The sequence below is a fragment of the Nelumbo lutea genome, chromosome 1, assembly GCF_056320005.1.
Source record: "Nelumbo lutea isolate HS-2025 chromosome 1, American lotus-T2T, whole genome shotgun sequence".
NCBI lineage: Eukaryota > Viridiplantae > Streptophyta > Magnoliopsida > Proteales > Nelumbonaceae > Nelumbo > Nelumbo lutea.
Genome location: NC_142684.1, coordinates 42,929,329 through 42,957,298, shown reverse-complemented (window position 1 = coordinate 42,957,298; position 27,970 = coordinate 42,929,329). Strand labels below are relative to the sequence as shown.

The 27,970-nt window shown below is 37.5% G+C and overlaps 1 protein-coding gene across 1 annotated transcript; it reads left to right on the top strand.

The window, feature by feature from the left end:
* Positions 1-27,846, top strand: CJD1 (Chloroplast J-like domain 1). The gene is made up of 10 exons (XM_088962526.1): positions 1-369; positions 875-971; positions 1,085-1,189; positions 1,286-1,363; positions 18,947-19,002; positions 19,469-19,526; positions 26,394-26,519; positions 26,659-26,754; positions 27,140-27,211; positions 27,504-27,846. The coding sequence occupies exons 1-10, from the start codon at positions 263-265 to the stop codon at positions 27,564-27,566; spliced, it is 858 nt and encodes a 285-aa protein (XP_088818652.1). The 5' UTR covers positions 1-262; the 3' UTR covers positions 27,567-27,846.
* The last annotated feature ends 124 nt before the right edge of the window (positions 27,847-27,970 follow it).

The window sequence follows — 27,970 nt, the reverse complement described above, 5'->3', positions numbered from 1 at the left end:
ATCGAAAATTTTCTCTTTAAATTATGGGTCTAGCGGACCAGCTATATTTGTCGGGTTTTTTATTGGCCCATCGGGTAGTCGGGTGACCCAATCGACGCTTTGTCATTTTCGGATAGAGATTTCCCGTGCTGAGGAGCTCAGGTGGCCAGGTTTCGAATTCCAGAGAGTACTCTTCAATGGCTTCTTTCGACCGTTTCCACTCGTAAAACCCTAAACCCGAGCTTCCAACTGCTTCGTTCTACTCTTCATTGAGTTCCGAGAAATGGCTATGGCAGTTTCAAATGTCTTGCATTTTTCTACATCAAGGTTCTCCCGAAGGAGTTGCATCCCTGAAGTTTCAGTTTCAAATGTTCCTGCTTCGTTTGTCAGGTAATTCAAACGAAATATTGTCTAAGATTACAATTAGTCCGTGCGATTTACGCGTGCTTCTGCTTTATGTGTCTCGAATTGCAGGTGATCATCAGTTCTGGATAGAATTTTTGGAGTTGAAACTCACCCTTTATATATTTTGATTTGTTTTTAGTGGAATCATTCTATGAAATACAGGGAGAAGCTAAATTCTACAATACCTTATACGAAGCTTGAAAATAGAAATCAAGAAAAAACTATTGTTTGCGGCTAAATTCATGGAGCTAAATTAAAATCTGTTTTTTTTTTTTTAATTATTTTTAAGTTTTTTGCCTTTGGAGTTTGAGGTGTTTGTTGGATGATTCCTATGTTTCTGTGGGTGCTTTGTCTCTTCATGATCAATGATCTTACGGATGCATGAATTTATAAAATGCCTTTTGATTGTGTGATTGATTCCGTGTTCGCTATTAGTTGCAAATTTGCAATATGGAAGGATTACCTTTGAGCAGAATCTTGGGTTCAACAGGTTTCCTAGAAAGCTTTCACCAAGTTACGTGGTGATGTCTGCTGCTTCATCAGCTGCAGGAAGTTCCAGTCCAGATAGCGAAATAAACCCTTATGAGGTAACTTCAAATTATCATGTTGACAAATCCTGTAAAGGATTCTTATAGTTGAGTGACGAAATCTGTATTTTTTTTCCTGCCTATTGATTGTTTCTTTTATATTCATTTATGAGGTTCTTGGTGTAAACCCCATAGAAGGATTTGATATGATTAAGGCAGCATATGCAAGGAAACGCAAAGAAGCTGAGAGAAGAGGTGATCAAGTAACTGTGGATAAAGTAGGTTATTAAGGATATCCGGACATCTCTCTTTTATATAAGATGAATAGTTTTGATTTTTTTTGGGTCTAAGAGATTTGTATACATTATATCCAGTTAGAGAGGGCATATGATAAAGTCATGATGGCACAACTAACCAATAGGAAGAAGGGTGTGACATTTGGTTCGTTCAAGGTGAAGTCCATGTTTCTTTCTAGCTTTGCTTTTTTTTTCTTTTGTTTTTGAAATTCTTGTCTTTGATAGGAGGGGAGCATGCTGTTTGTAACACATTATCATATCTTATTTGCACACGGTAGCTTGATTTGAATTATTTGTGATAGAAAACCATATTCCATTACTATCATAATGAAATGGTAAAATCCCTGGTATGTTGTAGAAGTTCATTTTTCAATTGTTCTGGTATTGTTTTTTGTTTGCATCATTCAAAGTTACTTTGGAAAATTTGAACACTAATTTTAAACACTGTTATAACATTTTTTTGGTCTGAAATAGTTTCCTGATGCTTAATATTGACCATTGCATACCCTCTAAAGATTTATTATATACAAAAAATATCAATATAGAATCTGATTTTGTCATCTTATTAGCACTGCTACTCTAGTTCGATTTAAAAAGGCCATTACCCAGTGTTGGTCCCAGCTATCTAGGGTCTTGTGAGGGGTACACTGGGTATGGTCCTAGCAGTTGGCATTTTTTTTTTTTTTGCACAAAGTGGCTGCCCTCACATGCTTGCCAGCTCGAGATTTTACAATTATACCAAATAATGGCCTCTCTACTCAGTTTTATATGATGCCTCATAATTTTTTCTGTAGTTTATATTAGTCATTTTTGCAGATTGGCAGCAAAGTAATTTTATATTCATCTTGGTGTTGTAATAACTTTTCTATTTTTGCTAATCTTGTCCAGGAACTTTCTTTGCTGTTAGCATAGAACTTTCTCTATCAATTTCAAAGCTTAGATGTGTATTGTTTTAATGGACCTATGGACTAGTTTGTCCGTTTAAAAGCATCTATCATATCTGTTAGTCACTTGATTCATCCATTAGTTCACTGTCCCAGGAAATGGTCTTCAACTTAATTATTCCCAGTGTTATTAATGCAGTGAAGTGATGACTAATTGTTTTGGCCTCCTTAGCAATATGATGACTGGTTGGTGCCTAGGCACTGATTGGTTGAACATAAAAAATACATGTTCTAAATATTAGATGTTGACGCAATCACATAAATGAGTTTATATAGAATGCAAATATACAATAAAAGAAATGTTTGGAATAAGGCAAGGGGTGACTTGGCAGCTTAGGAATGAATTCAGGCTCTTTAAGTGGCTGTCTAGGGCTGTACGCGGGTTGGTTTGGTTTGGTTTTATTTATTTGTATTTTGTAATAACCAAATCGTTACTGCCGGGTTAACCCTTGAGCCACTGAAACCGACCAATAAGGACTTAAAACAGATGGAAAAAATTGTTTGAGTTTCAGTCAGTTTTGATCAATTAACCGAAAAACAAAGATAACCCAAGAGAAATGACGGTTGAGAAGTAAGTATTTCATGGTTGGGCTCCTAATTCTGATAGGTAGTTTTCTTGTAAATCCCTTCTACAATCGTTGGTTGCCACTCCCTCTTCTCATCCTTTCCCAGTCAAAGAAATTTGGTGCCCTCCTACTCCCCCTAAAATCAATGCTTTTTGTTGGGAAGTATTTCATGGTTGTTTAATACCTTTGATGTACTTCAAAGGAAAAGACCAAATTGGTGCTTGTCCCCCAACTGGTGTGTCCTGTGTAAGTTGAGTGGTGAGACTGCTTTCCATCTTCTAGTATCTTGCCCTTTTGTCAGTTTTATTTGGAATTGGTTTACTTCCCTTTTTTGGGTGCGAGTGGTCTTCTCTTGACAGGTTGGAAGGTTTATTCAGCCTTAATGGTATTAGTGGCATGAAAAGGAGGGGTAGGATTCTATGGAGGTGTACTAGAGCAGCACTTCTTTGGACTGTTTGGGAGGAAAGAAATGTTAGAATATTTGAAGGAAAAGAAAAATGTAAGGAAGCATTAATCGAAACAATAACATCGAGGGTGGCACATTGGGTAAAAAGCTTGAAGTTGTTTTTAACTTTTAAGGTTGAAGACTTTTTTAGGGTTTGGGGACTTATTGCTGTCTCCTCATCTACGAGACAACAGTTTTTTGAGGCATGGTCTCCTCCAACAGATGGCTGGAAGAAGCTGAACTTTGATGGGAGTTGTGGGTAATCTAGGCCCTTAAGGCATTGGGGGGCCATTAGAGATGAAAATGGAAACATTATTGCTCTGTACTCCAGTCCTGTGGAACAGGGTGATGTGGCAAGGGCAGAGTTTCTAGCTGCAGCATATGGGGTGGAGAAGTTTAAAGAGTTGGGTATTAATAGACTGATCATCGAGGGAAACTCAAAAACTGTGATAAAATGGTTGCAGAAAGGGGAAGGGGTGACATGGCAGTTGAAGAATGAATTCCGAAGACTTAAATGGATGTCAAAGAACATGTCAATCCAGGTGGGATGGGTTAGGAGATCTGCCAACAGTTTGGTAGATAGCATAGCAAAGCAAGGGGTTCAAAGAACACACATGTTTTGGGCGCATTTGTAATTCTGTTCTGGGTCAGCTTACTAAAGCTGGCTTCTTTCACAACTTCTTGTTGTATCCTAAAGTTTTCTAATTAATGAAATCTTTTCAGAGTTATTGATCAAAAAAAAAAAAAAAAGAAGAAATGATGGTTGATAATGCATAATTGTAGTTCTTTGAGCGGACTGAGCAGGTACTCTACTTTACTGTATGTGTGTAATGGGTTAAAGCCTAAAGGACATGTGATGGAAGGAAGTGATTGGTGAAAGCATTTTGGCAGAATTTTGACTTTAATTGTAATTGCATCAGGTTTCTTGAAAAAAGAGGGTGCTTGTTGATCTATCATTGGGACATCACGAGAGAATGGAAAATTCCTTTTATTTTAATATTTTATTTTGAAGGATAAGAAAATAATTCTGAACCACACTGTTTTATTGTCAGTTGCAGGTTACTTTTTTAAGTTATTAGCTTTTTGTGACAATTGTTAGATGAGGCAAGAACTTTGGGCTACAGGCTGACATTAGTCAAAATAACAAAAGATCTGGTTGCCAACTTGCCATTACATATATATGCCAGGTTGTTTTTTGTTTGGTTTACATAGACGTAACCCGTAACTGAACCGACTCGTTGGGTTCTAATATTTTTTAAACTGAATCTGATCGACTATTTTTAAACCTGACCATTTTGGGTCAAGTCAGTCCAGTTTGGTCCGTTTGATTGGTTTATAACCTTTTGTGAACAGCCCCATGACTGTCAAAAGGTATGGACCTGCGAGTACGTTGGGTTAGTAGATCTGCCAACAGTTTGATAAATAGTTTAGCTAAGCAAGGGGTTCAAAGACAAAATATGTATTGGGCACAATTGTAATAATGGTTGGGTGGCTTGCCTTGTATTGGGCTTGCTTGTTGCTCACAACTTCTTGTTGTATCTAATTCCTTTATTTTGATAATTGAGTTGTATCTAATTCCTTAAATCATTAATGAAAATCTTTTTTCTGGTTGTTGATATAAAAAAAAAAAACAACAAAAGAATGATATAGAGCATTTACTTATAAAAAAATGATTTAGAGTATTTAGTTTACAATCTTTGTTTGAAAATATGAAAAAAAGGAAGGGATAGACTGACAAGGAACCCCACTTTTTCCTTTTACAAAAGTAAGGCTGAGTTTGGAAGGAGTACAAATGTAAATATGTAGAGTGTAAAACCTTATATTTTGTATTATTTTGTATGTATTTACGCTGTACATATTTGCATTTGTACTCTTTCCAAACTGAGCCTAAGGCATTAAATTATCAATCTGTGGTGATCTAAGGATTGAGAAAATGTCAGAAGGGGAGCTGGAGGTTTTCAAGCAATGTCGAGATGGAGAAGGGAACTGAAGATTGAAGCAAAAAAAAAAAAAAACTGCTCGAGGAATGGAGAAATGGAGTAGTGGCACTGAAGATCAGGGAAGACAAAAGAGCTACAATATTCTTAGTGGGAGAAGCTATTTGCTGGTTGAAAGGCTTCATTGATGGTGCAGTATACTCTATTAAAAAACAGGGGTGGAAGAGTTCTTTAGGTGTAATGGGGAAGAGATATGAGAAGTGCGAAGTAACAAGAAAGGGTGGTTTGTCGCAATAGCAGAATATTTTGGTGAGAACAGGAAGCAATTGACGGCGATGACGAATGAAATATATGATTTTCTACCAAGCTTGGATGAAGACCAATAGAAGGAAGCAGGGGTTTGTGCTTAGAGTGGACGAGTGGTGAATGACTCAGTTGGTTGGGGAGGAGTTGAAGGAAGAAATTGTGGAGAACCTTGGGCCCTAAGCTATTTTTGGTTGGTTCAAACAAGAATCAGAAATTGATGGTAAGTGAAGAGAAAGGAGTTTGGAGGTAACAGTTGATTCTTACGGCAGTAAGAGATGTTACAGATTGGGGGAAGATCCTGGAGTGTATCTTGAAGAAATTTGGATTTACGTTTTCTTCAGTTAGTCCTTTCAGTGGTTGTAAGGCTATATTAGATGTTGGAGAAGAGGGGCTAGTTATATCGACTGTAGATACAGTGGAGACCATGGATGGGCAGGTTGTGATCGAAAACTGGCACATGTCCTGCAATCAATTAGATCTTCACCAAGAAAGTTTCACTCTAAAATTAATTGGACTTCTGTTTAATCTTTGGAACAAAGACAGTGTAGATGGAACTAAAAGGTTGCTTCCAAATGGCCGAATAAGGGTTTCAATTGAAAAGGAAAATACTTAAAATCTTTTTGAAAATAGAGAAAGGAGAGTAAGAAATCATTTGTTGGGACGATGAGGTTTGGGGCCACGTTAGACCCAGGTTGGGGCCCTTTAAGCTGGATTAATTAGTAATGACCACTAAGTCTGAACCAACTGGGTTAGGATTAATGACCACTAAACTGGGCTGGGTTGGGGGACTTAGTAGTTAGTAAGAAGGGAGTACGTGAGGAATTAAGTGCTCAGGTGAGTTGTGGCCCAACATTTCCTAGTGGGCCGATTAGGGATGATAAATCTAAGTCTATTGTCATCCCCAGTTCATACTTCTATGAAGACCAAATCGAAGAAAGAATCCTTACAGTGACGGCTGAGGGGCAACTCTCAAGAATCTCACTCCAGTTGAATTGCAATGGATTGGCTTAACCCCAGATGTACTAGGGACCAAAAGGAGGACATTGAGGATGTCGATGGAGGTTGGATGGACTGTTCTTCCTCTGGCGATGAGAACTCTGATTCTGAGGCTGAGTCGTTGATTGGCAGTGTGGGGGAAAATGGTAAGGATGAAGATGATGGAGACGCGTATAGTATGTCTCTACAGGTAAAAAATTGATTTGCACAAGGTCAGTGGGAAAATTTTTTGAAGCCTAAACAGAGGAAAACTTAACCAAAACCAAAACTCCTGGCAGGGTGTTTGTAAGGGAATTGAGGAGGATCTCCAAAGGCCTATCAGAGAGATGTCAGGTGGGGACAAGTGACAAATTCCTGAAGACTTGCAACGAGTATTATCACAGACGGGGGGATCTTCCCAAAAAAACTCTATTGATAGGGAGGATGTAGAACAACTTAATGAATAGGAAGAGTTGTTTGAGGCCTCCTTTGCAGATCCTTTTTCTCAGGTAAAATTGTCATTTCAGTTTTGGATACTAAGTCTTGCTCTATGCTTGTCAGATGTTCTCCAGGTCCCCAATAACTTTTTGAGATGCATGCCCATGATAATGCAGACCAAAGTGTAAGTGAAAGGGATGTTGAGAAGGATGATAATATGATGAATATGAAGGTGAATATGGAGGAAGAATGCAGAAGAATTTGGGAACTGATAGAGGCTTTGTTTGAAGAATTAAAAAGAAGAGAGTTAGAAGGATAAGGTAACCTAAACGAAATTGAGGAGGGAGGCAATATGAGAGGGCAGAAGGGAGTAGGAGAAATAGAGAAGTAGGGAGAGAAGACACTGTGAAGAAGTTCAAGGTTTAAAATGTTGATGTTGATGGAAATGTCGCTTACTAAAATATAGGACATATGTCGGAAATGTCGAGGGGAAATATTGTAAAAATTAGAGACATTGTGCAAATATTATGAAATATGTGGAAATATGCAATGATATTTTGTAAAATGATAAAAGAAGCATTTATACATATTTCTAAACTATTATCTTATTCCCAACCATTATATAAAGCTAAGAAACTAAGATCAATAACGAATTAGTAAATGACGATTTACTGATTTATTATGCATTTTGATGTTTTTACAAGGTTATCCGGTATTTTCTTTTCTTATTTTTAATTCTGATTTATTATAAATTCTAATATATTTATTTCACACTAGTAAATAGAAATACATTTATTCTGATTTTTTAAATATTAAAGTTATAATACATTATGCTTTATTATAAATTTAATAAACCGATTCTCCTTTTTGTAGTATTAAGATTATGATAAATTCTGATTTCTTATAAAACTTAATGAATTTATTATGATTTATTATAAAATTTAATTAACATTTTCTGATTTTAATAAATATTTTAAAAATACTAACTAGTTAATATTTTATTACTTGAAAAACATTTTATGTTTTATATTATGAAGTAATTAATTTATTATTTTGTTTTTATTTTTTGTTAATTATTTTTTATTAATATTTTATTTGAAATATTAAATAAAAATTATTAATGGAATAATTTATATTAATATACTGTATTATATTAATATAATATACTAATATATTATATTATTAATGTACACATTAGTCGACATCTTGTCGACATAATAGGAAAAACTCTCTTTTTTTTTTGTTATTTGGACCGATTTGGTTGACATTTCCGAAATATAGGAAATGTTGATCGAAATAATGTAATTTTTATATTACCATCCATTTTCATGTCGGTGAGCCTCGACATTGACATATGTCGGGTGGCATTAGCGAAATTAAGCGACATTTGAAACCATGTGAAGAATAAAATAAACAAGAATGGGGATGTGGTCTATTTTGCTTGGAAACTTGGTTCTTATGTTAAGGACCCAATGGTTATGAAAACATATTTAAGAAAGAACAAGGGTGAAGGAAAGGTGTAGAAAAGGAAGTTGAGTGAAGTTGAAAAGCTGAAGAGGGATATTGAAGGAGACAAGGAGTTTAGTGTGAGTAGGGAAAGGGTAAAAGGGAGGGAGTAGGAAGAGGAGCAACAAAAGGGAACCAAAAAGATGGATATTTACAAAGATATTAAGTTCTAATTTCTGTGGTTTAGGTAGTGTTAGGAGGAAAGCAATCATTAAGGATGCAGCAAGGAAAGGAAATCTTGACATAATCATTCTTTAGGAAGTCAAATTGGTAGAGCTTGATAGTAGTTGGTCAAGAAGTGTATGGAGGGCTGGGGGAATAAGTTGGGCATTGGCTTTGTCTTGGGGGTTGTCAGGGGGTTTAATAACTTTGTGGAAAGATGAGAAATTGATTGAAACTGAAGAGCTTGGGGGTAAATTTACAGTATCCATAAAGTTTTAGAAAGTGGAGGATGGTTTTGAATGGGTGTTAACAAATCTGTATGGTCCAAATGGATATAGGGAGAGGAATGAAATGTGGGAGGAATTGGAAGATATAAGAGGATTGTAGGAGGGACCTTGGTGCATTGGTGGAGATTTTAATGTGATTAGGTTCACTGAAGAAACTAATAACAGGAGACAAGGTATTACCACAACTATAAGAAGGCTTAATCAGTTCATAAATGCATTTGAGCTTAAAGATTTGCCTTTATAGTAGTTTTACTTTGTCCAACCTCCAAGCCAACCCAATTTGCTCTAAGTTGGATAGATTCCTTTTCTTAGTGGATTGGGAAGAACATTGGGGAGGTCTAGTGTCTAGAGCTTTGCCGAGGTTAACTTTGGATCATTGGCCAATTTCCATCCAATGTTCTGAAAATCGTAATTGTATCGTAAATCATAAATCGTAAAGAGGTTTAAATCAAATCGTATCGTAAATCGTAAGATTTTTTCTGATTTTTCTAAAAATTGTCAAAAAACTATAAAATTACCTAAACCCCTAAAAAATTATGAAAATGAATGACTTTGTACTAATTTTTAACCTATAGACATAACATAAATAGGTAGTAGTAGTAGTAGTACTATAGTAGTAGACTAGTAGCGAGTCTGACAGTTACACCACTTTCATAAATCATAATTCAATAGATGCCATGGGTATGATCAAGTTCAACTTCAATTTTAAGCAATTAAAAATTATATCCTTAACTGTATTGCTATTTGATATGATCATTTAATTATATAAATATCAGCTTTACATGACATCATGTTCATGATCATGTCTTTCAAGTTTCAATAATTTAAGCCAAATCATCAATACAAGAATACAATAGTGAAACAATGCAATTAAAAATATTAAATTCTGAAATCTAATAATTTTTTTTGGTAATTAATACCATTGCATAATTGGACATAACTCATAAGCACATCCATTGGCATAAACAGCTAAACAACCAAAGAGATGCTATGTGGACAAGTATAATATATTACAACCTAGCCAAATCATAAGCCTAACCATATCCACTAAACCAACATAAATAAAGACTTATACACTGAAGCTAACAAAGAAATCCTCACTGATCAATTAGAAATATAGAGTTCTTCAGTGTCCAGCAAAGATGCCCTATTCTATCATAGCCTCCAACCATTTATAAACAAAAGGACACCTAACAAGAAGAACAACTAACTTAAAAAATTAAAATATGACACTAGATAAAATGAAAAGTCTTATGAAATAATGAAAACATAACATGGGTCAAACATAAAATGGAGAAAAATGGGGGTGAGCCCTTGTTTTGCATCAGAAAAAGAGAAAAGTATAAGAGGTTGAAGCCCCTGTGTTTGTATCTAAAAGAAAAAGGAAAAAAAATGAAGGAATTAAAGAGGAAAGTGCAATAGGACTGAGCCCCTGTTTTCATTGCAAAAAATTCATGCAAAAACAGAATAGAAGAAGTGTTTTGCATCAAAAGAAGAGGGGTTGGACCTTACCCTTTTCATCAACAACTAACAAAATAACAGAAATCAGAAAAAAAAAAGAAAAACCCTTACCTTCCATGCAAAAAAGCCAGAAGAATGAAAGAAATGGGGCAGAGCCCCTGTTTTTGCGTCAAAAGAAGAAGAAGAAAGTTTTGCGTCAAAAGAAGAAGAAGAAAGAAAGAAATGGGGTGGAGCCCTTGTTTCATGTCAAAAGAGAAGAAGAAGGGGAAAGAAAGAAAGAAAGAAAGAAAGAAAGAAAGAAAACAAGGGGATAAAGGTTGGAGCTTCAATGGAGGGTTTTGTCTTTTCCGGTCTCCCACCCAAGAATTTCCTTTGATAGTAGTAAGACTCTTTTGATTGATTAAAGAGGCTATTTAAGTTAATAAAAACAAAATGACACTGCTGCCCCTTGATGTAAATGTGTAGCTTTTAAAAAAGTGGACTAAATGGTCTTTTTATCTTAAATTGTGTTTTGGTTCTAATCGTTTAAATCGGTTCTGAATCGCGATTTACGATTTCATACAACGATTTCAACATAAATTGCACGATTAATTTAAAAAACGATTGGGACATACGATTTGAATCGTTTTGGGGCCGATTCGGTATGAATCGTATGATTTTTTGATCAATAAAGATATGAATCGTATGATTCAAATCATGAATCACACGATTTTAAAAACATTGTTTCCATCTATGGGGAGGGGTTTCATAGAAGAGGCCCAACTCCCTTTTGTTTCAAGAAAATGTGGCTGTCACCTAGGTTTTATACAAAAATTAGAGAGTGGTGGGGGGATTGCAATCGAAGAGTCAAGTGGAAAGGGATGAGATTTCATAGGAAGTTGCAAGAGTTGAAGGCCAAAATTAAGGAGTGGAATATTCTTGAATTTGGGAGGATTGAAGAGAGGAAGCAAATAGTGATCAGTCAAACTGAAGAGTTAGATAAGGAGGAGAGGGGTACCTCTGAGGAAGGAGATAAGGAAATTAGATGGTCTTTGTGAAAACAATCGGAAGATATACTTCACAAAGAGGAACTAAATTGGAGACAAAAGTTTAGGAATAAATGGATCAAGGAGGGTAATAGAAATACTAAATTCTTCCACGCATTGGCTAATGGCATGAAAATGAGAAATCACATTTCAAGATTAGTGTTGGATGGTGTAACTAAGACACAATAGAGTGAGATAGCTGGAGCATTTAAAGAACATCTTAGATCCATTTTTAGGAGACTGTTGAATAAAAAGAGTGTGGCTTGATGGTCTTGAGTAGTTGAGGTTACTAGGTGAAGTTAAGGATTGGCGGGAGAGGAGACTCGAGCAAGAGGAAATTAGGGAGGTTGTATTTTCAACGGATAGATGAAAAGCATCTAGGCTGGATCGATTCACAATGGAACCAAGATTATCGGGGCATTTTGAAAGAAGACTTACTGGTAGTGTTCAATGAATTCTTTGAAAGAGGAGTAATAAACCCTGGTCTTAATTTAACTTTCGTAGCTTTGGTGCCTAAGAAAGTGATGCAACACATCCTCATGAGCTTAGATCTGTTAGCTTGGTGAATAGTCTCTATAGAACTATAGCTAAGGTTCTATCTTTAAGGATCAGGGTCGTTCTTCCTTCCATTATTTCTCAAAGTCAAGGTGCTTTTGTAAGAGGTAGGTGTGTTCGACTGAGAAGAGAAGAAAAGAGAGAGAGAGAGAGAGAGAGAGAGAGAGAGAGAGAGAGAGAGAGAGAGAGAGAGAGAGAGAGAGAACCAAAGGCAAAAGGGCTGGCCGGCTACCAACTTCTTATTTATATTCTCTTAACATAAGAAGACTAGTAATTACAAGATTGCCCTTGGTGGCAATTCATAATAATGAACAAATAACAAAAAGGAAAAAAGGAACTAGCTGACAGCACCTAGGTTGACTAGGCTGACAACATACTAATAGCAAACCCCTCAAGTTGGGCTGTATATGTCTTTCATGCCCAACTTGTCACACAACCCATTGTGCTGTGAGTATGGAAGTCCTTTTGTAAGGACATCAGCAAGTTGTTCCTTGGAGTTGACATAAGGGATGCAACAACATACTAACAACAAACCAAAATAAGTTTCAGAACACTCCCCCTCAAGTTGGGCTGTATATGTTTATCATGCCCAACTTGTCACACAACCCATTGTGCTGCGAGTACGGAAGACCTTTTGTAAGGACATCAGCAAGTTGTTCCTTGGAGTTGACATAAGGGATGTAAATTTCCCATTTTTCTAATTTTTCCCTTATGAAGTGTTTGTCCACTTCAATGTGCTTGGTCCTCTCATGTAAGACAGGATTGTTGGCGATGCTAATGGCTGCATTGTTGTCACAGTAAAGAGACATAGGATTATGAACAACAACTCCATGCTCCCCTAGAATATTTTTTAGCCAAAGAACTTCAACCACCCCTTGTGCTATAGCTCTATACTCTGCTTCAACACTTGACCTTGCTACCACACTTTGTTTCTTGCTTTTCCAAGTCACTAGGTTGCCTCCCACAAATGTGCAATACCCACTTGTGGGCTTTCTGTCATCCAACATCACCTGCCCAATCAGTGTCTGTAAAGACTTCCACCTTTAGATGATTATGCTTACTAAATAGTAGACCTATTCTTGGATACTTTTTTAAGTATCTAAGAACTCTCTCTACTGCCTCCAAATGTGGTTTCCTAGGAGAGTGCATGAATTGGCTCAGGACACCAACTGAATAAGCAATGTCTGGCTGGACGAGTCATGGACAAATAAATTGACTTTCCCACTAACCTTTGAGACTGTTTTACATCTTTCAGAGGTTCACCATCACAATTACCCAACTTATGATCAACATCCATAGGAGTATCTGCTAGTTTTGCACCTAACTTGCCTGTGTCTTGTAACCGATCAAGGGTGTATTTCCTTTCAGAAATGAAGATACCCCTTTTAGAGCGGGCAACTTCAATTCCAAGAAAATACTTTAGAAGACCTAGATCTTTCACTTCAAATTTAGATGTAAGGAATTGTTTCAATTGTTGTATTTATAAACTCCAATTTCCTGTGATGATGATATCATCCACATGCACTATCAAAACAACCTGTTCCTGACATCTCTTCACAAAGAGTGTGTGATCGGACTGACATTGCTTGAACCCTACTTGCTGAACTGCCATATGAAACTTACTGAACCAAGCCTAGGGAGATTGTTTCAAACCATAGAGAGACTTTCTTTCTTAGCTTAAACACCTTATTCTCACTTCCCTTGGCACAGAATCCCGGGGGTTGAACCATGTACACCTCCTCCCTTAGGTCACCGTTTGAAAAAGGCATTCTTAATGTCTAGTTGATGCAATTCCCAATCAAGATTAACAGCTAATGATAGAATAACTCGAATTGAGTTCATCTTAGCTACTGGAGCAAATGTCTCATCATAGTCAACTCCGTACATTTGAGTGTACCCTTTGGCTACTAATCTTGCTTTATACCTTTCAACTGTCCCGTCCACCTTGTGCTTAATTGTAAATGCCCACTTACACCCCACTGGGTCTTTCCCCCTCGGAAGATCCACTAATTCCCAAGTTTGATTTTTATGGACGGCCTTAATCTCTTCCTTCATAGCATCTGTCCATTCAGGGTATTTTAAGGCTTCTGCAACATTTTTGGGTACAGGAATGTAATCAACTACAGATAGGAAGGCTCGGTATGAGGGGGAAATGTGATCATAGGAGACATATTGGGTGATGGGGTGTTTGGTAGTGCATGACCTGACTCCCTTTCTTTGAGCAATAGGAATGTCAAGGTCATCCACAGTAGGAGCAGGGGTGTCAATAGGTAGAGCAGGGTTTGATCTTACCTCTTGGGAGTTTGACGGTGTCGGATGCTCAGTGTTTGGTAGTTCCACATCTCTGTCACATTGTTGATCTCGACGACATATACATTGGAAGGCACGAAAGGGGGCCAGGTCCGGAATAAAAGGAAGAGAGACTTGGCGGACTTGAACCTGCTTCTCCTCTTCCACACTACTTTCGCCCTGAGGAGAAGTAGGGAAGAATGTTCAGACTCAAAGAAGGACACATCCATAGAGACAAAAAAATTATGACTAACGGGATCAAAGCACCGATACCCCTTTTGAGAGGAGGGATACCCCAAAAAGATACAAGGAATGGACTGAAGGTCTAACTTTTCCCGAGATGGAGACAACTCATGGACAAAAGCATGACAAGCAAAGACTCTCATGGGAATGGAAAATAGAGGGGACTGAGGGAACAACAATTGATGATGGGCCATGTAGTTCAGCACTCTGGAGAGCATGCGATTGATGACATAAGCGGCTGCAAGTATAGCATCCATCCAAAACCTTTTTGGAACATTCATCTGTAACATCATCCCTCGAGCTACCGCAGGAAGGTGTATGTTTTTTTCTTTCGGCAACACCATTTTGTTGCAGTGTTCTTGCGCATGAGCTCCTATGAATAGATCCATGGGAGGCAATGAACTCATTAATCTCACCATGAAAGTTTTCCTTAGCATTATCTGATTGAAAGATCTGTATTTCAACATGGAATTGCGTAAACACCATCTGCTGGAAGTCTTGCATGATCTTTGGAACTTCATCTCTGCTATGCATTGGGAATACCCATGTATAGCGAGAGAAATAATTGATGAAGGTGATAAAGTACTTATACCCGCCCTCAGAGATTATAGTAGTAGGCCCCCATACATCAAAGATTATTTGCTCAACTGACATGTTTGACACTGGAAATCGGACACTGAACATGACTTAAATGAAAATGGAAACAAAGACTTCACTATTTCAAAAGAAACATGACCTAACCGACTATGCCACAAAAAAAATTGACTTTTATTTGACTGACTATATGACTCCGAGGACGACATTGAGAGACCAACTTTGTTGTCGAGAATATAGAGACCATCCACTAGGCTTCCTCTACCAATCGTCCTCCCAGAAGTTAGATTATGAAAAACACATGAACCAGGAAAAAAGGTTACACTATAGTTTAAAGAGTTTGTGATACTACTGATTGAAGAAAATTTATAGGAAGTTGGGGAACATGCAACACACTATTTAGGCTAAGGCCATGGGGAAGGGATAATGATCCTTGGCCTGCAATGGAGGAGAATGATCCATCTGCAAGCCTCACTTTATCCCTTCCTAACAAAAGGCTATAAGTCTGAAATAAATTTGGCTTATTGATCATGTGGTTAGAGACCCCTGAGTCAATGATCAAAGGGGAACCAGTAGTAGTGATGACATGGAATGCAGAAGCTGCATTGCCTAATGTGCAAATAAAGTAGGAGTATTAGTAACTGAACTATCCATCTGTTGCAAAGCCCTACCATATGACTCCAAGTGATCTCTGAAGGAATTCATGATATCTTCCTTGGGGTCAGAACTAGTAAAGTGGTCCAAGGTAGTACCAACAACTTGAGTATCTTGGGTTGCCACATGTGCTGCAATATGTGTTGTATTTGTCTTCTTCTGACCTTGCATTTTACCTTGTTCTTGGTTCTTCATTGCCCACTTGGGCTTCCCGTGAATTTCCCAACATGTGTCATGTGTATGTCCCGAGCGCTGACAGTGGGTACAAAATAACTTGTCTTTATCATCAGCCTTCTTGGAGTCACTTTTGTTCCCCATATTGTTATTACCCATTGCAACCAAAGCTACCTGTTGCTTCCCCTCAGTTGTAACCATCACACTCCGCCTACTTTCTTCAGATTGAACAAGGGCATATACCTCTTGAACCGAATGCAACTCTTTGCTTCCTAAGATCTGAACTCTCAAGGGTTCATAAGTAGGGTTCAGTCCCAACAAGAAGGCAAACACTTTTTGCTGAGAAACCATTTTCTTATAGGCCTTAGTATCATCATCATGTTTCCACTCTATAGCCCGATAGTGATCCAATTCTTTCCATATGGAAGTAAGGGCCAAATAATAGGCAGACAAACTACGATTTCCCTGTTTACAGGTTGAGGATTCAGCTTGCAACTGGTAAATTTTGGCATAATGCCTTTGCTCAGAATAGGTGGTTTTGGCTTGTTCCCAAATCTCACTTGTGGTGTCTGCCCACATAAAGTTCTTCTTCACATCGGGTTCCCTGGCTGCAAGGAGCCAAGACATTACCATACTGTTTTCTTGGTCCCACCTATCATGTTCAGCTGTCTCACATTTGGGTTCTTTCACTCTGCCATTTATGTAACCAGCTTTTTCCCTTGCTGTTACATAAAGTTTCACACTTTTAGCCCACTCCAGGTAGTTCAGGCCATTTAAAGGGGTAATTGGCATGGGAAACATCATGTTTTCACCCCCATACCAGCTGTACTATGAGTTGTTGTAACTCCAGAAGATGCTGAATCATAATTTGCCATTGAGAAAAAAAAAGGGTCACAATTATGCCAGACCAGATCCCACACAAACAGAATGCTAAACTCCCAAGAATTTCCACTTCCGAAAAGAGAAAAAAATACTGCTGAAACAGTCCAGCAATAGGTTGGCCCTTAGAATTGCCCAATAATCAGTCCAACAACTAGTCTACTAACAGGCTACTGAAAACACAGTCCATTAGCAGCAATAGTTCGGCCACAAGGAGTCATTAACAAGCCCTACCAACAGTTCGACAACAGCACATGATAGAAAAAGGAAACACATACTGCTGTCCAGCATGGAGATGCAAACCTCAAGACCACGGCATTCACAGCTCTTCACAGCATAGACCACAGAGAAAAAAGGGGGCAATACCCCTGTCCAGCACTTGTACGAAGGTGCAAGAGATCAAGAAAAAGAACCCAGAAAATATTTTTTCACAGCATCGGAGAATCCAGAAAATGCTTTCCACAGCAGTGAACTAAGAGAGGAGGGTCATTCCAGCATCGCCTCTCTTCTATTAAGGTTTTCTTGGTGTTACGACCAAGGAGGAACCCAAAGAACAGCAGCCGCAAGAACTTTGATCAATCTGATTATAGTTCTTGGTCTTCCATGTCCAAGGGATCAAGAGAAAGAGAGGAAAAAAAAGAGGACCGAGATTCAGATGAGAAAAAAAAATTTCGAGCCCCAGAATTATTTCTCTGATACCGTGTGTTCGATTGAGAGAGAGAGAGAGAGAGAGAGAGAGAGAGAGAGAGAGAGAGAGAGAGAGAGAGAGAGAGAAGGGCTGGCCGGCTACCAGCTTATTTATATTCTGTTAACATAATAAGACCAGTAATTACAAGATTGCCCTTGGTGGCAATTCATAATAATGAACAAATAACAAAAAGGAAAAAAGGAACTAGCTGACAGCACCTAGGCTGACAGCATTCTAACAGCATACCAAAATAAGTTTCACAACAGTGGGCAAACCACATAATGTGCAAAGCTTGTTTGGCTCTACTTTCTTTAGGTGGCCAAAGAAAAGGGAAAAATTGTTATGGGAATGTTTAAGGGCTGCAGTGAGCTGTGACCATATAGGAAGAAAGGAATTCAAGATTCTTTTCAGAAAAAAAAGAGGTAGAGAGGCGGTTATTGAGACCATCATGGTTAGAGTAGTACATCGGGTGAAGTCTCTGGAGATTTTTTTCCAATTTCTCAGTAGGCGACGTTATGAAAAACTGAAAGTGGCTAGGTCGGGCTGTCATAAATCCAGTACATGCCCTCTTTGGTCTCCACCAATGAATGACTACATCAAACTAAACTTTGATGGGAGTAGTTCTTCTAACCCAATTCCCTCTGGTATTGGAGGAGTTTTTAGAGATAGTGAAGGCAGAATTGTTGGTTTATTTTCAGGCCCAATTGGATAGGGCTGAGGTTATGGCTGTTGTGGAGGGATTGCAAAAGGCAAATGACATGAACTTGAGTAGGCTGATTATAGAAGGTGATTCAAAGCTGGTAGTGGATTGGTTGCAAAAAGGAAGAAAGTGATTTCTGGGTTTTTAGTAATGAAAAAAAGAGGTTCAAGTGGCTGGCATGAAATGTGGATGTGAGGTTTAGCTGGGTTAAAAGAATGGCTAATGTGTTTGCTGATGCACTAGCAAAACAGGGGGTGGGAAGAAATCATTTATTTTGGGCACAATTGTAATTTTTAATTTCCTTGAGTAAGGTTAAGAAAGTTTAGCTCCCTCTTGTATTTTTTCTAAAATTTAATGAAATTCTGTTATCGATTAAAAAAAAAAGATAGACTAGGATAGGGAGCTGCAATCTTTGTTTTTGAATGAAATGTAACCTTGAGTACTTGGTGTAGCCCTTTGTTTGTGTCAACTCCATATCAGCATGCTATCGTTTGGAAGAAAACTTAAAAAAACTCTTCTCCATTGTCTTCTTTTATTTTATGCCACCAACTGATGATGTACTGTCACAAGATTCTTAAAGTAACTGACATGAATGTACCAATATAAAAGCATATATGATACTTATTTTAAATAGTTATATAATCAACATAAAAAATTAAAACAAAGATCGATACATAGAATAATTTTTTATTTTAAATAAATGAAGCAGAATAAATTTTAGCCATTAGCATCAAGTTCGAACTTCCGTCTTGCCTTCTTGCATGCATGCTCCTATGGAAAGTACATTCTGTAATAGGAGGTAGAGATTTACTAGTATAGTTTGCTTTCATCTATATATAGCTAACTTTTAACCTCTGGCTCTTGGCTTAGTTATTTTTATTGAACAGTATTTTTATGCTTGTACAAAGCAGGTATCAAAGGACATCAAATACGCTGATAAGCAGCCAATTGTACCTTGGGGACCACGGTACTGTTCAGTATCATCTTCTCATGAATGGGATTCCTTTAGTAACATCTTCTGGTTGTGAAGCAGCTGTTGTAGGAAACTTATGGTTTTATTTTCAGTGATCCAAAAATTGAATTATGTAGCTCTCCCTAAAGTTACAATTTAAGTCTAAAACAAATTATTATACAGAATTTTATATTACAAAGTGAAGACCAGATTTGGCTTCATCTAGAACTTCTAAATAAAAGACTAATATGCTTTTCTGACAGAGAATTACCTCTGAAAAGGGAAAGGGAAGAAATCCTAGTTTGAGGTTAATCATGGACCATTTCATCTGTAATTAACTACAGTAATTTACTTTTTTTTCTCTCTTTTTTTTTTATCCATTTCCCCATAGCTATTCTTTTGTATGATTTATAACTATATCTTTAGATCTTCTTAATTTCTTTAGTGCCCTACTTGTCACTTATGAAGTCCATCTCTGCAGGTTCACCAAGTCTAGTGTAACGGACATGCGCATCAATATGGCAATATCTGCTTTGTTTGTAAGTTTGTAAACAACAAGTGGAGAAAAGTTTCAGCTTTTGTTTGCAATATTTGTCTGTTTTTAATTAATTTGATTGGTGTAAATGATAAGGCTACTACAAGTAAGCACATTCTATAATCATAAGAAGAATGCATTTGACTTGTATTCCCTATTTATGTATATTTTATTTGTTGAATCTCATGGTTCTAAATTGAAAGCACAATCACAGTGAAGTCAATGATGCCATGAATACAAGTAGAAAGGGGACTTTGAAAATGTTCATTTGAAGCATTTGGCCCTTAGGTCAAGTTTCACCATTGAGCCATGATGGTTTCTCAATGTTGCCAAGGATCAAGTTTTGATCTTTATATTAATAGTTTGTAATCCAGGCACATTTTCACATGGATGAAGCACATGGCTGGATATGGAATCTGATACAAAATTTACACCAAGAATTGACACATCTAACGTGATATGTCACCCTTGTACAGGTATCTGGGTATCATAGGAAATGGAAATACAGTAGATATTGATAATTCAAGAAGTGACTGCAATTCATGTTTAGGTGGCCATAATGCCAAGTGTGCAACAAAATGTGATGGAGGTTATCTCCAGCCCTTGGGATGAGAGGCAATTGCATGGAAAATTGATTCTTCAATGCATAACACAGGTAACGAGGTGGTAGATTATGGTATGAACCAGAATCAGGAGGTGATTGAGATGGAAGATGTTAGAGATATCCTTTGTAGCTTCCTTGGGGAATAGGGTCATGTGTGAGGAGCTGATGAAGATCATGAAAGGGAGGATGGTTGGGGTTGGTATTCAAGATATTGGGTGTGAATGTGTTTAAGAAGATGTGACTGGTAAGCAAGGTTCAAAAAATCGTTACGTATCGGGCCCTTCCCGATACGCCCCTACAGGGTGTATTGGGTCAGGGCCTGGTTCAGAGGGTAGCTGGGACTTAAACCGGCTCCTCTGAACCAAAGTTGAAAAAAAGTAAAAGTTAAAAAAAAGGACCGATACAGGTCGATCAGGTCGATACGCCCTACCGGCGTATCGTCCAGTATCGGTACTTTGAACCTTGCTGGTAAGAATGATTGTGAGGGTGGAGGTCAGGTGGGAAGGGAAGTCTCACAAAACCTGGGGGGGGGGTGAGTTCTTGTCAGCTAGGGTGGTTGATGGGGCTTATTTGACTACAGATGCACTACTTGGTGGATCAGATCATCCATCAGCCATTGTTGGTCCCAAGGACCTAATTGAAGTTAATGTGACTTGAAATAATTTGATGTAAAGAAGTATTGAGGGTGATTCTTCTCAGCATAAGTTCATTGACCATTAGCATGGGCACCAAGTGAAAAACTAGGCAGTTATGTTGAGAAGGTTTGGATCTGTGCGAAACGTTGAAGGCAGATGATGACAGAGCTTCTGGAAAAGGAATTGTCAAAGTTCATGGTGGTAAAGTGGGAAAAGATTTAGGTCACATCTGAAATTTTAATCCAATCATCAAATCACATTTGATGGGTAAGGAAGAGAAAGTAACTTTGGAAAAGAACAAGACATGTTAGAGATGCCAAAAGCCATAGATTGGTTCATGTCACCAAAGGTTTTTTTTTTTCAATTTAAGAGTGGGTTATGTGGTCCAGATCCATGTAAAAGGTTCAAAAAGTTTTATAAGAGGAAGAGCAGCAAAGTTATCAACCAGATAATGGGTTTGATTATAGAGCGTTTGATATCAGAGATAGAGGTAACTTTGAATGGAGCAAATGCCGCAAACGGTATAAGAAATGATACATCATTGTGTGCAGTTACTAGGAAGATGTTCTATTAAAAGAGAGTGATCCTCGCTGGAGGAGAACATGAGGGATGAATCATCAGAAGGAATAGATGGGCGCATGCATGAATAATTTTCTTTGAGGTAAAATGGGAAGATCATATTCATGTAAAAAAACCCAAGTAGTTAAAAATAAGGGCAGATAAAATCTAAAGAACATATGAAGGATGTTTTTGAAGATGATTTAGAGGAAGATGCTGAAACGAAGAATGGTAATGATTTTATGTTGAAACAAGTTAGATTAGTGGATATGAAAGTAGATGTGGAGAGGGTCATTGATAGAGAAATTGAAATTGTTTAAAAAATCGGGCTTGTTCTTCTTGGCTAGAGAGGAGTATGCTAGGAAAGAAAAGTGCTTGCAGATCTAAAAAGTAGAGATGAAGCTGCAGCAGATGAATTGTACTAAGTAAATGGTAGTGTGTTAAGGTGTTGGTCAAGAATGGACTTGGGGGTTTTGGAAGTTGAGAGGTAGTTGTTGAGAGTGGAGGAAGGGCACACGTATTTGTCCAATTGTGCAGATAGGAATACCATGGAGGTTTTCTCTCTTTTCTCAACAGATGACATAATTAGGAATTGGAGAGAAGTGGCCAACTCATTATCATGCAAAGGCAAAATGAGCATTGGGTGTAAAGGGTTTTAGTTCTAACAACCTCTTGTTGTAATCTCTTTCTCCTTAAATTTTAATAAAATTCTGTGTTGCTGATTCAAAAAAGAAAAAAAAACAAAATGAGCATTAGGTGGATACCACCAGAGGAGGGCTTTGCGAAGCTGAGATTTGATGGCTGTAGTAATGGTAACCTGGGCTAATCTGGAGTGGGTGGAGTTTTCAGGAATAATAAAGGCCACAGTGATTGCATTTTTATAAGAATGATTGTGAGGATGGAGGTCAGGTGGGAAGGGAGGTCTCACAAAGCTTAACTTAAAAGGCATTCCACCATATTTGGTGAGATATCTTTGATACCTTGCCAATATATAGGTGATATATCAAATTTCATTGGTAAACTATGTATTTAAGATTTAAATTGGAGTATGCATAAACTTTCTGGTGCTTCATAGAAATCTTCAAAATGATTGTCTTTGGGTGTTGACTACTCTAATATGATTCGCTTGCTAAGTAGCTATAATACAAATGAATTGAAAAAAAAGACGTAACAAAAGAGAAAAAAAGATGGCTAAAAGACTAAAAGAGAGACAGAAAGATACTACTCAAGTTTATTTATTTTCCCTTTATTTGATATACAAAATTGTTGGCTATGGTTTTCTGAGCCTAATGTGCAACTATACTTTTCCTAACAATTCCATGAAGTTTTATCAAATTCCATGTTTTCAGAAAATTTCTTTGATTTCTTTATGTTTTTCAAAATGTTAGAAAAATATCCCTGAAATTTCCCTATCTCAACATTGTGAAATGTCCTTTGATATCGAAATTGTAAACCATGGTATAAATTATCCAAACTCTGACATGACATACACTTTCATCATGGAACCATACAGGATACAATCCCATGTCTGGTGCCCCCAAAGCAATTCACCTCCATTTTCTTTTTTTTTTTGATAAAATAATAAAGCAATTCATCTCTATTCATCCTTGCCGTTGCTAAAGGGTAGGGGTGATCCTGGTCCACACTCTAGACTTAAATTGCAGGCCTTGGCCCAGCCCTACACGGGCCTGGTCCTGGCCTCCGGGCTTTCTGAACCTAAAGAACAGACAATTTTAGATGATCTGTAGCCATTAGCCACAAGAAAACTAACATACTTAACAAATCAGCAAGAATAGAAATCCAATTACCCAACAAGAAAAAATAAAGAAGCAAGAAGAAAACTAATAAAACAGGAAAAGTAATTCCAATACAATTGATAAAAAAAAGTAATTCCAATACAGCATTTTTTTTGGCTAAAAAGCAAAATTCAATGAAGAACTGAAGTGGGAAAGCCCATGACCACAAGTTTAAGCTTACAAGCCTCCATTAAAGGGCAAGGGAAAGAAAAAAAAGAAAAACAAACATCTCTGAATCTACAATCTTTGCTCAGTAGGAAATAAGAAAACCCATTACAATTTACAAGTACTAAATATACGGTGCTGGAACACTTGCTCAAACTTTGAAAGCTCCAATCTGATTTCCCGAACAAGAGTACAAGACCTTGCACGTCTGCAAGAATAGATACTGAACCACTACTCAACATTCAACATAAATTAGCATGGTCACTGTCAATATATACGAGTTGGCATCAATCTTCAAGCCATTCTTAAATCAATAACCAAGAACTAATGCATATGCCTCTGATGTCAAATCTGAGAACATGTTGCATAGATTGAGCAGCAATAAAAGCTATCAGGATTATATACTTATAATGCTTATTCCATAATCTACACAATTGTGCGTGACTAAACTCATTGATTGGAATAGCACGTCTGGGCAGTAGAGCTCTCTATTTCAATCATGATAACCTGCACATCAGGTAGCTTGTAACAAGAGCCACATGGGCAACCTTCTCCCTAATATCAGCAACAATTTCTACTAAGCAGTTGTGGTGGAGTATCTGCTCTCTGTCAGAGTCTTCATCAAGCAACCAGTTAGATCTTGGCCAACAAGATTAAGTCCAAACAGAGGATAGGGAAGCACATTACCCTCATAAATAGGGGTTGTGTGGTTCACTCCATCACCACTGAGGGATTACAGACGGATGGCAGATGGTGAACTCATGTGAGCAACTGAACGGCACAACTGCCAGGTACTGGCAGTGCCACAGTCCATATATAGAAGAAGAAAAAGGTACATTGGTGCATCGGAGAAGAAAAAGAATGCTGGCACCAGTGGAAAATCAAACTTTTGGTTGCTGCTTGTTGGTGATGGTAGGCTGGTGTTTTGATAGGTTTAGGGTTTTCTCTTGATTTTGCTCTCCTTAGGGTATAAGTTCATAAAATGGATAGTTAAATCTAAACAGTAGGATTATGTTGTATTGATTTTTATTTAAGGATGAGATTGTAATTTACTACATATACACACATTATATATTAAATAGTTTTATACTTTATAATTATCATCTAGTCTGGGCCAGGCCTAAGCACAAAAAACCTGGGCCCAGTTCTGGAAATTTGTGGGCTGGGCTGGGCCGAGTTCTGGGCCAGGCTAAGCCTTTGCTGTTATTAGATCTGCTAGCAGAACTGAATGAGCAGTTCATGTTGGTTGCGCAAGCCTTGGTTTCCCTTATCAACTGTCTTATGAGCCAGCAGATCTCTGCCTTTAAGGATAACCATCCTAAAACAGCCTGGCAATCAGTGGTATAGGAAAAGAAAAGGTCAATGTGGGAATAAAAGTGAGTTCATTTGCAAGAGGGAGATGAACGTTCAATCAGATGACATGCCATCTTATTGAGAATGTTGGGTAGAAGTGTCATTGCACTGTATATTTTTGGTGATGATGCTGTCAGTTGTGTGCTTTGTTTCAGTGAAGCATTGCTAGGTCCATCTTGTACAGATGGTATAGGGTATCTCAGGCTTTGTAAAGTTTCTGATCCACACCCCATTTTTTTCCTGCATGTTGTTCTCTAGATCCATCTTGGGCTTATGTGCATCCCTCATGGTCTTTCATCTTTGATACAAGTTCTGTTATTTGTATGAAAAGATTATATGTTTACTGTCTTGGCAATTGCCTTTGCTGCTACTCATCAGTGATGCAATGCAACCAAGGTTCAAAATTTTGATACGATATGCCCCGTATCGGGCATATCATATCATATCTTTTGGGTCCTGATACGCCTGTTTACAGGTGTTTTGGGATTCCACTCTTTTAAATAAAAAGTACCTCTATTTAACTCCCCAAAAACCAAGTTTTGAAAAAAAACTAAAAAAAGCTTGTTTCCGCATGTATCTAAGTACTGAAACGCCTCTGCCGATACACAGAGGCGTATCGATCTTTTGAACCTTGAATGCAACATTTATTGCATCCGTCTTCAACTTTGATTTTGAAATCTTTTATGACCCACATCATTTACTATATGAATATTGCAACAAAACTACACGTTCCACATAAGTTAGGTATTTCACAGGGTGTTTTGCCACTCAGCCCATTGTAATATGTTGGCTCTTGGTAGACCAAATATGGATATCTTTCAACCAGTTCTGATTCAACCCCTGAAGGTTGGCTTGATTCGAGCAATGAAACTTTTGATTGATTCAGCCTTTTATGATACCCTGCCTTGAAATTTTGAATAATGTACCTTTCATAGCACTTGAAATGATGGAAAATTGTGCAAAGTGCATAGAACAAGGATGGCATTCTATCATAGAAAGTGAACTTATTTCAGCTAAAGTTTAGGATTTTGAAGAAAGGAAATGAAATCGTCTCACTTTTCTCTTTTACCTTCTTTATGACGAGGAGCACAGTGGCTGCGTTTCAGGACAGATGACCCCATTTGAAGTTATAAACTTCTGCATTAGAATAGTATGGAAAAGATGAAGCAATTTGAAGTTGTTTCTCAATGCCAATCAAAAGAAATTGATCTGGTTCTCAATCATAAGGACCACACCTGTCTTCATCAATGTATTTGTGCCAATGCAATTTTGTTTTTGAAGGATCTAGTTTATTACTTTACCATGAATTTTGATTCTTATGCATGCTACTGCCAACCTGTTTCCCCACACTTCCATTCTTTAACCTTTCTCTTCCTCGTAGTAATGTATGTGTAGCATATCAACTGCATCTGTTAAAATTTATTCCCAGTATAATTTATATTTTACTTACAAAGAGGGAAAACGTAATTAATCTTATGGTACAAATTATTTAATATCAGCTGCTTATGACATGTACAATACTGTTATTATACTAATCAAATAAAAGAGAACATTAAGCCAACTGCATCCATCTCATGGAGCTTTGAGCAGTGGTCCTGTGTTCTCAAATTCCTTGAGGAAGAGGTGTCGGTGAAGAGCGCATTTTTTTTTCTTGCTTGTAGATTATATTTGGGTTAGCTTTGAGAGTTGTAAGTTGCACTTTCTTTCTTCTCTTGAAAGGGTGCTAGATGATCTGTTATTATCTCTTTGCCTCTATGCAGACAGCTTGGATCATAATCAAACAGAATGCTGAATGGAAGCCACTGCAGTTTTTAGCTTTTGCATTTGTCTACAGAATATTTGAAAAGTTAAAAGCCTTTGAACCACCTGTATCTCCAACATTTACTGTGAGTTACCTTGAGCAACCAGTTTCTCTATCCTTTTCTTAGTGGTACTCTCTTATGAAGAATTTACAGCTAATTCTGGTCTTTCTGTTAGTACTACTGTTTCAATTTAATTGAATTTTGATATGTCTTTTATCTGCAGGAAGATGGTGAGGATGAAGGTAGGGCTTTGCAAATGGGAAAACGTCTTCTTCGTTCTCTTGCACTGGTTTTTGGCTGCATTGCTGTTTCATCCTTGGTACATGATTCTTCTTCTTTGTGTGTGTCACTGGATCAGGCATACCATAATTATCTTCTCGGTGATAGGTTGATAAGAGTGAAATATTAAGTCCCATAATATCTTTGTGTGGAGATCAGATATGAACTTCTTTGGTTTTAGGTACCAAATTCATGGTCTAAAATGTTTCACATGTTCATTTGTAATTTGAAGGGTTATCCTTAGTTCTGAGAGATGTTTCCGCCTTTCTGGCTTTAAAAATTAGTTGCATTCTACGGGCTTTATTGCCACATTTTCGTAAGATCTTTAAGCAATGCTTGTCATTGTTTAGTTTCTCTTCTAAAGCCCGTTCCTTTTTTGACTGTCTGATGTTCTTCCTCTTTGCTTTACTGTATAAATATTGCAGGGCTTCACAGGCATTCTTAACCTTATTGAGTTTCTGGGTCAGTACATACCTGCTTTCCTCTACAATAACCAGGTACTTAAATTGACTTGTTGGAATTTTGGTTCTTGCACATAACACGGAGAAGATGCATACGAAGTTTAATGTGCATGTGGACATTAAAAGATGCATTATAAACATAAAGCAACCATGTTAATGCATGCCTGTGGACATACATTGATGCATGCAGTTATGCATAATTGTACCTCAAGACATGCACACATAACATGCACTTTGTATTTAATTCGTGCATGCAATTCTTCCTTCCAGCAATTTTGTTTGGATTTGCCCTTATGGTAGCTAGTTTCCTTTCATCCTTTGTATGCAGGAGCTATTTGTTACCGTTTCAACTGCTGTTATGCTTTATATAATGGCATCATATTACAGATGATATGCAGTTTCAGAGGATATGGGTGATTTGGTTCTATTCTCTGTTGAATTCTGCCGTTAAATTTTGCCACATGAGTTGAACTTCCAATTGGGGCGTGAGAGAGGAAAAATGAGCTTTTTGATCGATTGTATTAAATCTCTTTTCTTCAAATTTTGAATAGAGCTAAAACCTCCAATTGGAGCGTGGGGAAGGGAAATATCTCTGATCTCTGCTCCCCTCCCAATGAAGGATTATGCCTATTTCATTTAATAATATCTTGGTGTCGAGTATTTTCTATTCCTATCATTGGATCAAAGCATTTAAGACATTTACTATAGAGACGTACACATCCACGTATCTGCTGCTGTTCTTGTTCTGTATCACTTCTACTTCTGCCACTCTTTTCTGCACCTAAGCAAAGCATG